This window comes from Canis lupus, chromosome 11 (genome assembly GCF_011100685.1).
Source record: "Canis lupus familiaris isolate Mischka breed German Shepherd chromosome 11, alternate assembly UU_Cfam_GSD_1.0, whole genome shotgun sequence".
NCBI classification, from domain to species: domain Eukaryota; kingdom Metazoa; phylum Chordata; class Mammalia; order Carnivora; family Canidae; genus Canis; species Canis lupus.
Genome location: NC_049232.1, coordinates 68,035,469 through 68,051,716, shown reverse-complemented (window position 1 = coordinate 68,051,716; position 16,248 = coordinate 68,035,469). Strand labels below are relative to the sequence as shown.

Sequence of the window (16,248 nt, the reverse complement as noted above, 5' to 3'; positions counted from 1 at the left end):
GGGCATGACGGGAGTAGTAGTAGGGAAGCGTCGTGGCGCCAAGAGTAGCGTGAACTTAAGGAGAAAAGCACGCGGCGGACGAGACTCTGCAGAGCAGTCTGGGAAGTGTAGTCCCGCTCGCTTAGCTGAAGATTCGCGGTGGGCGCCGCCGGGGTTCCGGGAGGAGGCCGAGCAGGCTTGGAAAGAGGTAGGTGCGTCGGGCCGCGCGGCCGCGGGCTGAGCTCCGGAGCAAATGGAGGGCTTCCGAGGCCTGCCGTGGCCCCCGGCCCCGCGAGGGGCTGCGGTGGGCCCGGAGCGGAGGGCCAGGTTGCCATGGAAACCCTCGCTGTGGGCCCGCGGGTGCCACTCTGCAGCTGGTCGCCCTCCCCGCTGTCGGGAGGTTGTCCCAGGGCCCTCCTTGGAGCGGGCTGAATGCGCAGTGGATTCGGGCGGCGGCCACCAGCTCCCAAGTAGAACGGAGGCCCGGAGGAGGAGCCACGGCCTGCTTTTATTGCTGGTCTTCAGCCGAGTGTTTGTACCGGGGTCGGAGTGAGGCGATGCCTGTCAAGTGCACACGGGCACCTCTGCACGGCCTGGGTACCGCGGGGGCGGGGGGGGGGGCGGGCTGCGGCATCCGACAGGAGCAAGGCCAGGGCTTTCCCCCCTGTCGGGGGTGGAGATGCTTGAAGTTTGGGTGATTCTCGGGCCGGACGGAGGCCCCCCCCCCCCCCCCCAAGGACAATTAGGATGATAATAATAATAATAATAGCTGGTGTTTATTGGGCGTTTACTAAATGCCAAGTTGTGTTCCAGGCACTTACACTGCCGTACCTCACTCAGTCTAGACAACAGAGGGCAGAACATGAGGAAACCAGCGTCCACTGTGAAGATGAAGCTAGTGTCCCAGAGGGTTGGCGTGTGGGATTAGAGCCCCTGCCCTCTGCCCTTGGGCCTCCTGAGCGAGCAGCTTTGCCCATCACTCGGTACTGCCTCCTAGTGGCGAGCTTTACAAAGTTTGCAGAAAAGTGAGGAACCTGTACGGCAGGGTTTTTTTTTTTTTTTTTCCCTCCCCTACTCTCCCTTGGAACTTCGGCTTCCTCTACCATTTGTTTACATCGGACTTAAGAGAGTATCTGATTTATTTCTTTGATTTTACCTTTTTTTTTTTTTTAAAAAGGGAAGATTTTTATTATTAAGTGATTCTACACCCAATGTGGGGCTCAAACTTAGAGCCCCCACATCAAGAGCCCCATCCATGCGCCACCAACTGAGCCAGCCAGGCGCCCCAAGATATTATCGGATTCAGTGTGCTAGTATTTTATGGTGAGAATATCGCCTGTTCTGTTCCAAGCTTCACAAAGGATACATTTTTTTCTTTCTATGCTTCCAGTCTGTAGCTACATCCAAGATGTAATGATAATTTATACCTGTACATACTTTTTAAATTAAGATTTTATTTATTTATTCATGAAGGATAAATTGAGAGAGAGGCAGAGACACAGGCAGAGGGAGAAGCAGGCTCCCTGCAAGGAGCCCGATGTGGGACTCGATCCTTGGACTCCAGGATCACACCCTGAGCCACGCAGGCGTCCCTAATTTTTTTTTTTTTAATAAGGAGGCTCCACACCCAATATGGGACTTGACCTCATGACCCTGAGATACTACTGACCAAGCCAGCCTGGCACCCCTATAGCTGCATGTGCTTTATTTATTTATTTATTTTTAAAGATTTATTTATTCATGATAAATATTCAAACGCAGAGAGAGAGGCAGAGACACAGGCAGAGGGAGAAGCAGGCTCCATGCAGGAAGCCCGACATGGGACTCAACCCCTGGTCTCCAGGCTCACACCCGGGGCTGAAGGCGGCGCTAAACTGCTGAGCCACCAAGGCTGCCCTGCATGTACTTTAAAGGAGCTTTCTTTGACATCATTCTCATCTAATCCTCACCCCTGTGACCTATGTATAATTTTTATGGCAGGCTGACATCTATTAACCAAACTAAAAAGCTTCAACTGCATTTATAAAATAGAGGTAATTTTGCCAGCATTCACAGGGTTTCTGTATTCAAGTAAAAAATGTAAAGAATGGGAATGGAAAAGTGTAGCACAGTGTTCCAAGTGTTCACTTTAAATTGTACATTTTAGGGACACCTGGGTGGCTTAGCAGTTGAGCATCTGCCTTCAGCTCAGGCCATGATCCCAGGGTTTGGGATTGAGTCCCGCATCAGGCTCCTTGTCGGGAGCCTGCTTCTTCCTCTGCCTATGTCTCTGTTTCTCTCTCTGTGCCTCTCATGAATAAATAAATAAAATCTTAAAAAATATTGTACACTTTATTTTTTAAGATTTTATTTATTTTTGAGAGAGAGAGCATGGGCACGAGCAGAGGAGAGGGGCAGAAGACGAAGCAGCCTCTCCACTGAGCCAGGAGCCAGATGTGGGACTTGATCCCAGGACTCCTGGATCAGGACCTGAGCCAAAGGCAGACCCTTAACCAACTGAGCCAGCCAAGCGCCCCTCAAGTGCTCACTTATTTGGGTTTCTCAGTTTATTCAACAACACATGTACTGACTGATTATTACAGATACACTCTGCTTGATGCTGTGGAGAATATAAAGATGATGCCTTTAACAGGTTTTAAATTGACTTGGGGAGTGTCATTGTCCCTAAAAATTTTTTTTGTTAGCATAAGCATTACCTTGAGTTTTCAGACTCAGGAATGTTCTCTTGAGCCTCTTTGTGTCTTGTTCCCTCTCTCTTACTCCCCTTTCTCTGCCTGCCCTCATAAGTCAGCTAAGAGATTTCCTCCAGGAAGCCTTCCTTGTCCCTGTCTACCCTGCACTCCACCCAGACTGGATTGGGTGCCTGTGTGATGCCATTGCATTATCTTCCATCAGAGTTCTTACTAGAGTATGTTGCAATTTTCTATTTATGTGTTTGTTTTCCCCACAGGCTGACTATGACTTTTAACTCTGGAGCTGAAGCACAAAAAGTGTTTGTTTAATGAATGACCTATCCATTTAGAACCTGTTTAGACCCTGAGGATAACCCTGTGAATTGGTGAGTTATAGGGAGTTTGCATGAGATTTAATAAGCTGATTTTAGTATTCAGGAGTGATCAAAAACCTCTCACAGTTCTCATGCAGAGCTGATCAAATTTAATGGCTTATATACTTTTCCAGTAATTATACAGACTTAAGATGTGATCTTTTAACTTTATTCTCTGAGCCAGAATATTTCACTGAATGTGACTGGAGTATCAGATTAAAGTGATTGTTGCCTAGAATTCTCTTTTATAGGCAGCTTGCTCTTCTTTTTCTTGAAGACTGGGTTTTTTTTTTTTGGAATTGCAGAGTTATGGATCTCCATAACTCTCCATGATCATGTAATAATCATCTATCTAATGACTTCGAAATCTATGTGTGAACCCAAATGAGTCTTTTCTATGATCATTCATTTAGCATGGATGGTGACAAATTGATCTTGTATTTATAGCTGAGATTTATCCCCTCCAGGTTTTTCTCCTGTGCTGTTTCTAACAGCTGATAGTTCACTGGGTCTGGCCTGTAGTGTTGATCACAGTATGCTGCGGCGAAAACCAACCCGCCTAGAACTAAAGCTTGATGACATTGAGGAGTTTGAGAGCATTCGAAAGGATCTGGAGGTAAGAGTACAACTTTTAAAACCTTAGGGATATTTAAAACAGTAACTTTAACTTTTGAACTCCAGACTCAGGTTTTATTTGAAACCTCTATTTGGATGCTTGACAGGCATCTCAAACTTAATGTGTCAGTTTCCTGGCTTGCTGTAATAAATTACCACAAATTTGGTGGTTTAAAATAACAGAAATTTATTCCTTTACCATTCTGTAAGCCAGAAATCTGAAATCAGTATCACTGGTCCTAAATCAAGCCATCTCAACCATATTCCCTCCAGAGGCTCTAGAGGAGAATCCATTCCTTGACTCTTTCAGCTTCTGGTGGCCACTGGGATTCCTTGATTTATGGCCGCATGGCTCCAATCTCTGTATCTGTGATCACATTGCTTTCTCCTGTTGTGCTATGAAATCTCCCTTTGCCTTCTCTTAGGCATATGATGGCGTTTAGGGCCCACCCAGGTGTTCCAGGATAATGTCTCCATCTCCGGATCCTTACCACATCTGCAAAGACCCTTTTCCATATAAGGCAACATTTACAGGTTGAGGGATTAAGACCTGGGAGCTTTGGGAGTCACTATTCAGCCTCCTGCACTTATATTGTTAAAACAAACAAAAAAAACCCCGCTTGATTTCTTCCTCAAGCTGGTTTCAGCTCAGTGTTCCCTATGTCAGTATCTCTGTAGATCCACGAGCCAGAAACCTAGGAGTCACTCTTGATTTCTCCCTTTTCTCATCCTTTGGATTTACTCTAGTCCACGTAATGGTCACTTCTTTCTCCAATCTCAGTTTTGTCCTTAGTGGTTTCCTACTTTCATTTTTGTCTTGGTAATCCGTTCTCCATCAGGTTTTTAGACTGATCTTTAAAATGTTCAGATCATGTCATTCCCCTGCTTAAAATTCGTTTCCTGTACTTGGAATACAATCTCAATTCCTTATGGCTGACAAAATTTTGTATGTTTTGGCTTCTCAGGTTTCAGTTCCTGCCATTCTTTGCCTTGGCCTCTGTACCCTGGGCACACTGGGTTTTTCATTTCCTTGAACATGGCGAGTTGTTTATCACTCATGGCCTTTGCACATGTTATTTTCCTCTCCTCTTGTATTCATGTTTGTTTAAATGTTACTTCTTGGGGATCCCTGGGTGGCTCAGCAGTTTAGTGCCTGCCTTCAGGCTAGGGTGTGATCCTGGAGTCCCAGGATCGAGTCCCATGTTGGGCTCCTTGCATGGAGCTTGCTTCTCCCTCTGCCAGTGTCTCTGCCTCTCTCTCTCTGTATGTCTCTCATTAATAAATAAATAAAATCTTAAAAAAAATTAATGTTACTTTTTCAGTCTAAGAGGCTGCTTCTGACCCTATCCACATTAGGGGTGTCATTCCCATTCATGCTGTCACCATCTCTTTAGGGTCTCTCAAAGCACTTTCTTCTTTTTTTAAAAGTAATGTCTTCGCCCACTCTCTTTGAGTGGGGCTCAAATTCACAACCCCAAGGTTAAGAGTTGTATGCTCTACTGACTGAGCTACCCGGGTACCCCAAAGCACTTATCCTTTGATTTTACAGTATTTATTATAACTTAACAATAATTTGTTTATTTTAAGAGCACTTACATTAAGATCCTTGATTGTAGAAAACATGTCTGTCTGCTTCACTGTTGAGTTCCCAGCATCTGGTATCATGGTACGAGCTCATATGTACTTTTTTTTAAAAGACTTTTTATTTATGTATTAAGAGAGTGCACTTGTGCACAAGTAGGGGGCAGGGCAGAGGGTGAGGGAGGAGCAGACCTCCCAGTGAGTGTGGAGCCCGATGTAGGGCCCAATTCCAGGACCCTGGGATCATGACCTGAGCTGAAGGCAGATGTTTAACAGACTAGCCACCCAGGTGCCCCATCAATATGTATTTTTAAGTGTAGCTTACCACACAGTATTAAATGATGTCCCCTAATAAAACTTAAATTCTTCAGTGGCCCTGAGAATAAAGTCCAGATTCCTTAGGAAGGCATACAAGGTCCATTGTGTCTCATTTCTCCACTTTATCTTCCACCTTAAGTTATCTTTAACTTTAATCTTAGTGCCTCTGCATACTTGGTTCCCTTCTCCTGAAATGTCCTTTCAGTATGGTTTAAACTTCAGCTGTAATGAGTCTCATAAAATGTTGGCATACTGAACTTTGACTCTGCAGAATCAGCTCACTATTGAGCTAGTCTTTCTACTGAAGGCAGTTATCCAGTGGGTTTGACCTGCTGCAGAGCAACTTAGGGAGGGACAGTTTTGCCGTAAACTAAAATAAAATGAAACCAGTAGAAACTGGTATTTCATTTGTTACTGAAATTAGTTTAATTATATTTTGATGACTCTGGATTCTGAAACAGTCAGCAGTTATTCATGGTGGGAAGCCTTTTAAATTATTTTTCATTCCATTTGGACATTCTCAGTTTCTCATGGCTTATGAAATGATAATATCCTTTGCCTTTTAACCTGTTTTCACTAAGCTGTCATAATGTTACTTATTGGTAGTGTAGACTAACTAGAGAGTAACTCAGGTCATTTTACATACATAGACACACACATATATATAAAGTAATGCCTTGTTTGGTTCAGTATGATACTGTGACATTGGCATTCCAATGCTGAGTTCATTAGTAAGTGGTGAAGAATGGTAGCGTTTCCAGTGGTTAGAGTAGTCGAGCCATCCTTGTAAGGAATGCTGGATAAAACATTTGTTCACTCTCTCAGAGAACATTATTATTTAATAACTTTATAGTCAGATAGTTGTAGTTATGGGATAAGTGTTAATACCTCTTTCTGAAAATGATTAAACTGAGGGGCACCTGGCTGGCTCAGTTGGTGGATTGTGTGACTCTTGATCTCGGAGTTGTGAGTTCAAGCCCCACGTTGGATGAGGACATTATTTAAAAATAAAATCTTGAAAAAAAGAGGGCAGCCCCAGTGGCTCAGTGGTTTAGTGCCGCCTTCAGCCCAGGGCCTGATCCTGGAGACCTGATCGAGTCCCACGTCGAGCTCCCTGCATGGGGCCTGCTTCTCCTTCTGCCTGTGTCTCTGACACACTCTCTCTCTCTCTCTCTCTGTCTCATTAATAAATGAATAAAATCTTAAAAAAAAATACTCAAGAAATCTTAAAAAAAAAAAAAGGAGAATGACCAAACTGAGATATTGACTTGGTGAATTCTGCAATCACTTGTAATTTAAGAGCCAAACCTTTAAAAAAAAAAAGATTTAATTAATTTCTTTATTTGAGAGAATGCGTGAGCAGAGGGAGGAGCAGAGAAAGAATCTCAAGCAGACTGCTGAGCATAGAGCCCCACATAGGGCTGGATCTCACAACCGTGAGATCATGACCTGAGCCAAAACGAAGAGTCAAATGGTTAACGGACTCAGCCACCCAGGTGCCCCAAGAGCCAAACCTTTTATTTTTTAAAAATTTTTAAAAGATTTATTTATTTATTTTAGAGAGAATACACGCATGAGTGTGAGAGTGCAGGGAGGAGCAGAGAGAGAGAGAGCTCAGACTCCCTGCTTGAGCGTGGAGTGTGACACAGGATTTGATCTCATGACTCTGAGATCATGACCTGAGCTGAAATCAAGAGGTGGATGTTCAACCAATTGAGCCATCCAGGCACCCCAAGAGCCAAACCTGAAAACAAAACCTCAAAACTCAGTCCTTTTGATAAGATAGTATAAAACCTTATATTCCTGTTTTTACATTTAATCTCATAGTTGTCAATGAGAAACACCCTTCTTGGGGTGCCTGGCTGGTACAATTGGTAGAGCTTGTAACTTTTGATCTTGAGGTTGTAGGTTTAAGCACCGTGTTGGGTGTAGAGATTACTTAAAAATAAATCTTAAAAAGAAAAAAAAATGCTTTTCTTTCCCCCTTGTCTGCCAACTTACTTTTTTTTAGTTTTGTTGAGAAATAACTGACATACACTAAGTTAAGGCACAACGCACGATGGTATGATTTACATATATTGTGAACTGATGGCCACAGTAGGTTCAGGTAACATCCATCTTATATATTATTTATCTTTCTAATCGCAGCTTCCTGCTCTGAAGCTTTGCCACAACATACCCAACTCCTCACGTCTTCTTTCAGTTTCTTTGGCAGTGTGGACTTTCCTGTGTCGTAGCTATGATCACTCTGTGTTGCCATTGTCTATTTTCCTATTTCCCTGTTAGGCTGTGACATCTGGGAGGGTAGGGGTTGTCTCTTTTCTCACTGTGTCCTTGTATCCCCCTTGTACTGCTATTATCCATTTCAACCTAGGATTTTATTTCAATTTAGGATTTCAGCTTACTGTTCTGAAGGCCCTAATCCCAGCTTTTACCCTATGCCTAGTGCATGGTAGGTGCCAAATAATTGTTTGCTAATGGAAAGAACATTGCCTTAATCCTAAGACTTTTATACTTTCAGACCCGTAAGAAGCAAAAGGAAGAAGTGGATGTCGTAGGAATCAGTGATGGAGAAGGTGCCATTGGGCTCAGCAGTGACCCCAAGAGCCGGGAACAAATGATTAATGATCGAATTGGTTATAAACCCCAACCCAAGCCCAATAATCGTTCATCTCAATTTGGAAGTTTCGAATTTTAGAGGCAGATTATCTTGCATGCCAGAACCCTGGGATGGAGTAAAATGATGGCAGAAGTACAAACAAGATTTAGAGAATTGAGTGCTTGCAGTGAAGCAGAATGTTTTACCTCCTGCAGAGAAATATTTCTGCATGAGATTACTGATGCTTAACTTTTGCTCTGAGTGGAAATCCCCTCATTTGTCTCTGAAAAATTTGACTGTATAAAACTTGTCTGATTTTTGTTTTTAAAAATAAATATATTTTTGGAAAAGTGTGTGACACCCTTAATAAATTATAATAATAGCACTGTTGACCCCCAGATTTTAAAAGGTAATTGCTACAAGAAGTAACATCATTCTTTTAAACCTTTATTGAGAGACTTGAAGCATAGAACACTTCCAGTTGATCCCTGTCACTGACTTTCATTCAGCTCAACTATTCAGCAAGTATTAGTTGAGTGCCTGTAATGTGGCAGGTACTACTCTAGGTGGTTAGTAACATCAGTGAACAAAATCAAAGATCCCTGCCTTTGTGGAGATTAGATTCTAGTGATTTTGTGTAAATGTGATCAAGCTATGGGTTTCCAGAATCTATTTACAGGATGGCTTTGTAGCTAGTCTGAGTGTAATTTTGGGGGGACAGAGAGTGGAGGGAAAACAATAATTGGAATGCTCCTAACAGAATTACCATCATTCCAATTTTCCTTCCTTTTCCAACTTGCCCTAAGAATTTTTCACACGCAGCCAATCTGAGAGGGTAATTTAGAGTCCTGTCCAGGGCACCTCGCTGGCTCAGTCAGAGGAGCATGCGACTCAAGATCTCAGGGTCATGAGTTCAAGCTCCATGTTGGGTGTAGAGATTACTTTAAAAAAAAAAGTTGTTGTTTTTTAAAGATTTATTTATTTGAGAGTAGAGTGGGCAAGAACATCCATAGAGGGAGGGAACAGAGGGAGAGGAAGAAGCAGGCTCCCCAATGCGGAGCTCAATCCCAGGACCCCAGTATCATGACCTGAGCTGAAGGCAGATGCTCAACCAACTGAGCCACACGGGCACCCTCAAAAAGAAAAAAAAATTATATCCTGTTGTCTTTACCATTTAATTCAACTACAGGGAACTGCCGACTGTGATAGAAAAAAACCTGGAATCATCAGTTCTAAAGATACCTCTTAGCAAGATTTTATCCAATCTTTCTAGGGGTAGTTTAAGGCTGGGTATGAAGAATGTGGGAGAGGGGCACCTGGGTGGCTTTGTCGGTGAAGTGTGACTTCTGCTCAGGTCATGATCTTGGAGTCCTGGGATCCGGCCCTGTGCCTGGGAAGTCTCCCTTTCCTTCTGCTCCTCACCCTGCTTGTGCTCACTCTCTCAAATGGGTAAATAAAATCTTAAAAAAACAAAAAAGTGGGAAAGGCAGGAATAGAAGAGGATACATGGTTTCTCTTTCAACCATTCTTACAAAACCTTTATTCTTCCAGTTTGATCTAGGACCTTCAATTCTGTTCCCTTATAGCCTTAAAGACACAGCAAGAGTCAGGCTCCTGATAGGAAATCAGAGTTACATCACCTTGCAGCCTGCAAAGGCCAATATGGAAAGGCAAACCCCCCCCCCACCCCCACCCCCAGGAAACAAGCCTCTGCCTTATGCTCTGTCACTGGCTTCTCAGCACGAATAGGTACAGAAGCATGAAAACATTGTGCCTCCTGAATTTTCCTTGCCCCCTGAACAGCCAACACTCAGAGGGCTCCATATGGGAGGCACTGAACTGAGTGCTTTATGCAGGTTATCTCATTTATTATTTTTTTAAAGATCTTATTTGCAGGCTCCAGGCAGGACCCTGACGTGGGACTCGATCCCGGATCCCCGGGATCACAACCTGGGCCAAAGGTGGCGCTAAACCGCTGAGCCACCCAGGCTGCCCCTCTCACTTAATCTTTAATTCCTATGAGGAGAATACTAGATCTTAATTTTACAAAAGGTGAAGCTAATGCTCAGCTATTAAGGAGCTGAGATTTGAACCCAAACACACTGATTTCTGAACCTTTATTTATTTATTTATTTATTTATTTATTTATTTATTTATTTATTTATTTATTTATTTAAAGATTTTATTTATCTATTTATGAGACAGAGAGGTAGAAGGAGAAGCAGGCTCCTTGCAGGGAGCTCAACGTGGGACTCGATCCCCAGAACCCGTATCCTGCCCTGAGCCGAAGGCAGATGCTCAACCACTGAGCCACCCGTGTTCCCTGAACCTATATTTCTAAACTTTATTGCTACACTGCTTTCTTAGTTTCACTGTGCTGGGTCTGGAGGGTGGGGTTCTTGGGTGGAGTGAGAGGATGATGTTTCAATTCTCAAAATTTTATCTTAAGCTATTTTATTTTATTATAAAGAATGAGACATTTACCAGATTAGACAAGGGCTTACTGCAGCTATAAATCCTATTAGACACAACTGAAATGACATGCATTGGTTCTGTTATTCCTTAGGTCCTAGAGTTCATTTCTAGAAGATGGTAAAGTGCTTGTAAATAATATACTCATCCAAAAGAGCTTACCTTGTGAATAATAAACTCATCCAAAAGAGCTTACCTTTCATTTCCTGGGAGCTGGAGTAAAAAATAATCAAAAAGTTACTATGATTTCATTGCTTATTATATGGTAGGTGCTTTATATATATTGCTCCTAAATTGAAAATGGCACTATTCTTGCCTTTTTATTTTTAAATATTTATTTATTTTTCTTATTATTGCCTTGTTTTAAGTGAGAACACTATGGACAGGGATTATTAAAATCACTTGGTTGGGATCCCTGGGTGGCGCAGTGGGTTAGCACCTGCCTTTGGCCCAGGGTGTGATCCTGGAGACCCGGAATCGAATCCCACATCGGGCTCTCGGTGCATGGAGCCTGCTTCTCCCTCTGCCTATGTCTCTGCCTCTCTCTCTCTCTCTCTCTGTGACTATCATAAATAAATAAAAATTAAAAAAAATAAAATCACTTGGTTAAGGTTACTTATATTTTTTTAAAAATATTTATTTTTAATAATAAATTATTTATTTACTCATGAGAGACAGAGAGGCAGAGACATAAGCAGAGGGAGAACCAAGCTCCCTGTGGGGAGCCCGATGGGGGACTCCATCCCAGGACCCCAGGATCATGACCTGAGCCGAAGGCAGATGCTCAACCACTCAAGCCATCCAGGTTCTCCAGGTTACACTTCTATTAGGTGGTGTGGAGCCAGGATTCAAACCCAGATATGCTGGACTCTAGTCTCTGCTCATCATACTACATACACTATGGAGAAGCCTAGGAATGGTGCTAGATGTTAAGACCAATGCCCATCTCCAGGGCTGGCAGGGAAGATCCCTAGAGGTCTAACTCGCCCTCTTGCCTGATAGCATAAACACAGAAGGGATTATGATACGATGCATATCAGGAATCTTTGGCATACTGAGATATTTGCAGCTTCATGAAGACCCTGACTCCTGTGTGAAAGGTCATGTAGAAATTGACAGTGCTAACTTGTCATTTTATTTTAATTCATTTTTTTGGGGGGGGGTGCAAAAGGGTGGTTTTATTAAAGTATAGGCACAGGACCCATGGGCAGAAAGAGCTGCCGCTTGTCATTTTATTTTTATATTTTTAAAAGATTTACTTATTTTATTGAAAGAGAGTGAGCAGAAAGAGAGGGGAAGAGGGAGAGGGAGAATCTTCAAGCAGACTCCCAGCTGAGCATGAAGCCCCACATGGGGCTTGATCCACACCCCTTATCATGACCTGAGCTGAAACTAAAAGTTGGGCGTTTGACAGACTGAGCCACCCAAGGTGCCCCAAGCTTGTCATTTTAAGTAGAGTGAGATGGAAACATAAAGCGATCTGGCCATAAAAGTCTGACATCTTAAAAACTGATGGTAATGGGATCCCTGGGTGGCGCAGCGGTTTGGTGCCTGCCTTTGGCCCAGGGCGCGATCCTGGAGACCCGGGATTGAATCCCACGTTGGGCTCCCTGCATGGAGCCTGCTTCTCCCTCTGCCTGTGTCTCTGCTTCTCTCACTCTCTCTCTCTGTGTGACTATCATAAATAAATAAAAATAAAAAAAAAAAAAAACTGATGGTAATGCCAATGGAGAGACTACTTATTCTGATATCCCTCTGGATGGTAGAAAGACGTGCATAGAATCACAAAATCAAAATATTTATTTTGTTCCTTTACATATGACACTGTTAAAACATTCCTACTACAGCAATACTGCTCTCCAGGAGCTTACAATCTAAAACGGTCAACATTAATTGTAGACTCAGTGATTAAGGCATTATATCAAATGCAGACTTTGTATCTTTAGATTTATCTTCGGAAAGAAGCAGCTGGAGAGAGCAGGATCAAAATTAAATGACATGAACATGTAACCCCTGCCTCCTTCCCTTCCAGCTCCTTAAAAGAAACCCTTTGTGGCTAGAGCCCAAGCCCAGAGCCTCACAGTCTGAAACAGAGTTCCAGACAGCTCTACCATAGAAGTAGTGAAGAAACCTTAATTTCTAATTCCCTGGTAGACACAGAGGGTTCCCTGTTTGTGGGCAACAAGGGGCTGAGTGTTCCTCCAACAGAGACAGCACCTAAGATTCTGTAACTCTGTGGATGGTAATAGTAGGTAGCCCTTTACTCAGCCTTATAATAATTGCAGCAAGACAGTTTCTCCTCAAAGCATGCATCAGGTCTCTACCAAGTTTTACAACTTCTGGCTGGTATCTATATCCACTGCAATGTCCACTGCATCAGGAGGGTTAGGGGGATTTCATAAAGTACATACATGGGATTAAAGACTGAAAGGGAAAGGAAAGTGGATAAGGGGCCAAAGAAACGAGGATACAGACTTCTAAGAGGTGTGAACAAGGAAGGAGGACAAGAGAAATTTGGATTCAAAAGAACAAAGAAGTCAGACACTAAATCCCAAATCAGTAGGGATACAGAAATGAAAGTCAATGAGATCATTATATTATCACAATCCAAGAGCTCAAGAAAGATGGAATTTAAGCTTTAAAATTTTTCTCCTTCACTAGCTTCTTCCTTTGGCAACCTAATCTAAGAACTGCTGGAATTCAGGTTTTTCATGACACTCTACCTTGAATACCTAGACACCTATCCCAAACTGATGTTTCTCTGTAGAGTTTCAAATTCACAGCACTTTGTCTTAACTGGCCTTGATTATTCTTACCTTACTGATAAGGTCCTATTTCTGAAAGGGTATTTTATAGCAGCTCATGCCAAGATTTCTAGAGAGCACCAGGGTCACTATTAAACATTGAGTCTTATTTCTCATGGTTTTATTATTCCTTGGCTTCTGAGATAATAATAGGCTATTTACACCTTCATATTGGACTCTGTCACTAACTGTCATTCACTCCAATCATGATAAGTATCAGTACTCCAAGGGGTTGGAATGAGAGAAAAGCACAAAACTCTACACGTCGGTTCTTAGATTTAACCCTCGATCCAGTAAGCTCGTAACCTTCTCTTGGTTTAAAGCCACAGAAGTACACATTCCTTGCTCTCCAATATTTAACTGGCATCCACAGAGAAAGTACAAACTTCAAAACCACAACAGAGGCCAACAGAATAGAACAGTGTTTTGTCTCCTCTGCCCTGAGGCATGATTGGAGTCTAGCACCGAGGAGGGCAGGATTTAACAGACTAGCACAGGAAGAGACACTTCACACAGGTAGTCTGGACTTGGGGCAAGATTGTACTGTAAACTAAGAACCGAACAAGCATTAAAAATTCAATGTGATTCTTCACGGAGAAAAGAGGTTTTGGCCACATGTGATCCCTCGAAACCCCCAAGAAAACAAAGACAGTCATGTAGAGGATGAGGATCTGCTTGGTGTGGACATGGATGTTGAGGGTGGTGGAAAATCTGGTTATCAGCAGCAAACCATACCCTAAACCTCTCCAAAGAGAGGGTTGGGCTTTTGCCCTTCTGACCCATGACTGGCTGATCTTACACTGCAGATCAAAGGTCCTTCTCAATCTTCAAGGTACTTCTAAGAAACTACAGGTCTTTAAAAATAAAGACTAGTGATTTTATACATACTGATAAAAGTTACTTTGGCTACAGCCCCTGGGCACGCATACACACAGCTAGAGCTGAATACACTGTGGAATGATTAAGTATTGACCAGCAGCATTTAGTACACGAGTTAAGCTTAGACATACCACCTACCAATCGTCAATTCAAATTCCTGTGCCCAATATCAGGTAGCTCACCCCACCAGGTGATACTTCCTTAGTTTAAAGGAGAGATTCTCAAAGTGTGGTCCCCTGACCATCAGCAGGAACATCACCTGGGAACTTGTTAGAAATGTCAATTTGGGGGGTCTGGGTTGAGGTTCAGAAACTAGTGTTCTAACACTAGTTTTAACAAGCCCTCTCCAGGTGATTCTGATGCAGGCTAAAGTTTGAAAACCACTGGTTTAGAGGCCACATGAAAACAACAACAAAAACGATTCACACTCTTTTGCTTCATTCACCTGTGACAATGCAAGGTACCAAAAGTAAAATATCAATGGTTTTATTTGAAAATATCTATTTCTATTTTCTTAAATTGATTGTCATCTTTTTTTTCTTTGATTGACAAGTTCATTCTGATCAGAATGTTAAGTAGGAACACAAATTGATGAGTCAGCCACCCAAGAATGCACACCTCCCCAAGCTCCAGGCCCATAGTTAGTCTCAAACCACCCTTCTAAAAACCATGAAGATTTCAGTGTCATACATCACACCGAAAGGCACCACGTATTTCACACTCCTTGAATCCAAAGACTGGAACTCACTCTTTAATGTCAAGTTTGGGTTCTGGGTTTAGGTGGGCAAGAACTTCCTTCAGCTGCCATTATCCTAGCTAAAGTGACTCTCTTTCCATCACCAACCCAAGAAAAACCCACCAAATTCACATACTGTCTGTTAACCAAGTAAAAACAGAAGACTAATAAAGGAAGCAGGTGATCAAGTCATTGAACAAAAAGCTATCTGGCTTGGACAAGAACATAGAATTTGGATCTAGGATGAGCAGGGGGGAGAGGACATCTTCTGAGGGACTCTCATCTCTTTAGAAAAAAAAAGGGAGGTTATCACTTTAGATCACAGACTGTAGGCTAAACCTCTGCTGAGCAGGAGGAGGGGTGTGTGTGTGTGTGTGTGTGTGTGTGTGTGTGTGTGTAGGGAGCTACAGAGCAAGAAGGGAAGATTGGAGTAGGAATCCTGTCTTTCAGTCTTGAACTGCTTCCTGCTTCCCACTGCAATCGACAAGGCCACACCATGGAGTTGAACGTTAATGGCAGTGCTCTGTGATGTCCACCACCACTGCTTTCTTCCAGCTGAACAGGAAGTATCCTGTGCCAGCCCCGGCTGCTACGGCAATGCAGAGGTACCCGTTGTAGGTCATGAAGATGAGCATGAGGAAGTAGCTGATGACCACCTGGATGATATGCAGCACTGTCTGCAGGAGGTGAGGAAAGCTCAGCATCTGTTGCCTGGAGAGCAGACAGGGACACAATAATCAGGGACCCTCGGGGTGTTTGGGCAGCACTGCAGATCAGGAGAAAGGGGGAGCAGTTACAGTCACGAGCCCAGCTGGGACTGGACTCCCCCGCAGCCATCCGAGCAACTCATGGTTACTTGTGCGTACGTATGTTGTTTATGGTCCCTGGAGATGAAACATGGTAGGGCTGCCAGGGTAATCCGCATTGGCCAGATATGGTTACAGGTCAGCAGGAGGAACCCTCTTTGGGAGGAGAGGAGACGGAGGAGGACTAATCCCCTGACTTACCTCGGGCTAGGCTCCTAAGAGGAAAGCCCCAAACCCTCCCATACTTATTTGAACATTTTCAGGCTTCCCAATATCGCAATGTTCACATTCTAAAGAACAGAAACAGATAAAATGGAGGGTTGGGTGGTATGGTACAAAGTGCTTAACTAGGATCAGGAGGCTTGGCTAGCCCCTCTGTCGCTCACGGTCCTGTCGCCTTGGGTGAGTCACAA

The 16,248-nt window shown here is 43.2% G+C and overlaps 2 protein-coding genes across 2 annotated transcripts in view; one reads left to right on the top strand and one right to left on the bottom strand.

Moving 5' to 3' along the window:
• Positions 1-26: 26 nt before the first annotated feature.
• CDC26 (cell division cycle 26) lies at positions 27-8,488 on the top strand. The gene is made up of 4 exons (XM_038553155.1): positions 27-187; positions 2,930-3,037; positions 3,493-3,641; positions 8,061-8,488. Exons 3-4 carry the CDS (start codon positions 3,561-3,563, stop codon positions 8,235-8,237), a joined length of 258 nt encoding a protein of 85 aa, XP_038409083.1. The 5' UTR covers positions 27-187; positions 2,930-3,037; positions 3,493-3,560; the 3' UTR covers positions 8,238-8,488.
• Positions 8,489-12,387: 3,899 nt separating this feature from the next.
• Positions 12,388-16,248, bottom strand: part of SLC31A1 (solute carrier family 31 member 1) — a 38,891-nt gene continuing 35,030 nt past the window's right edge. Inside the window, exon 7 of the mRNA XM_038553301.1 lies at positions 12,388-15,740. Within this exon, the coding sequence (XP_038409229.1) occupies positions 15,539-15,740 (202 nt within the window). The 3' untranslated portion in view covers positions 12,388-15,538. The remainder of the gene's footprint in view (positions 15,741-16,248) is intronic.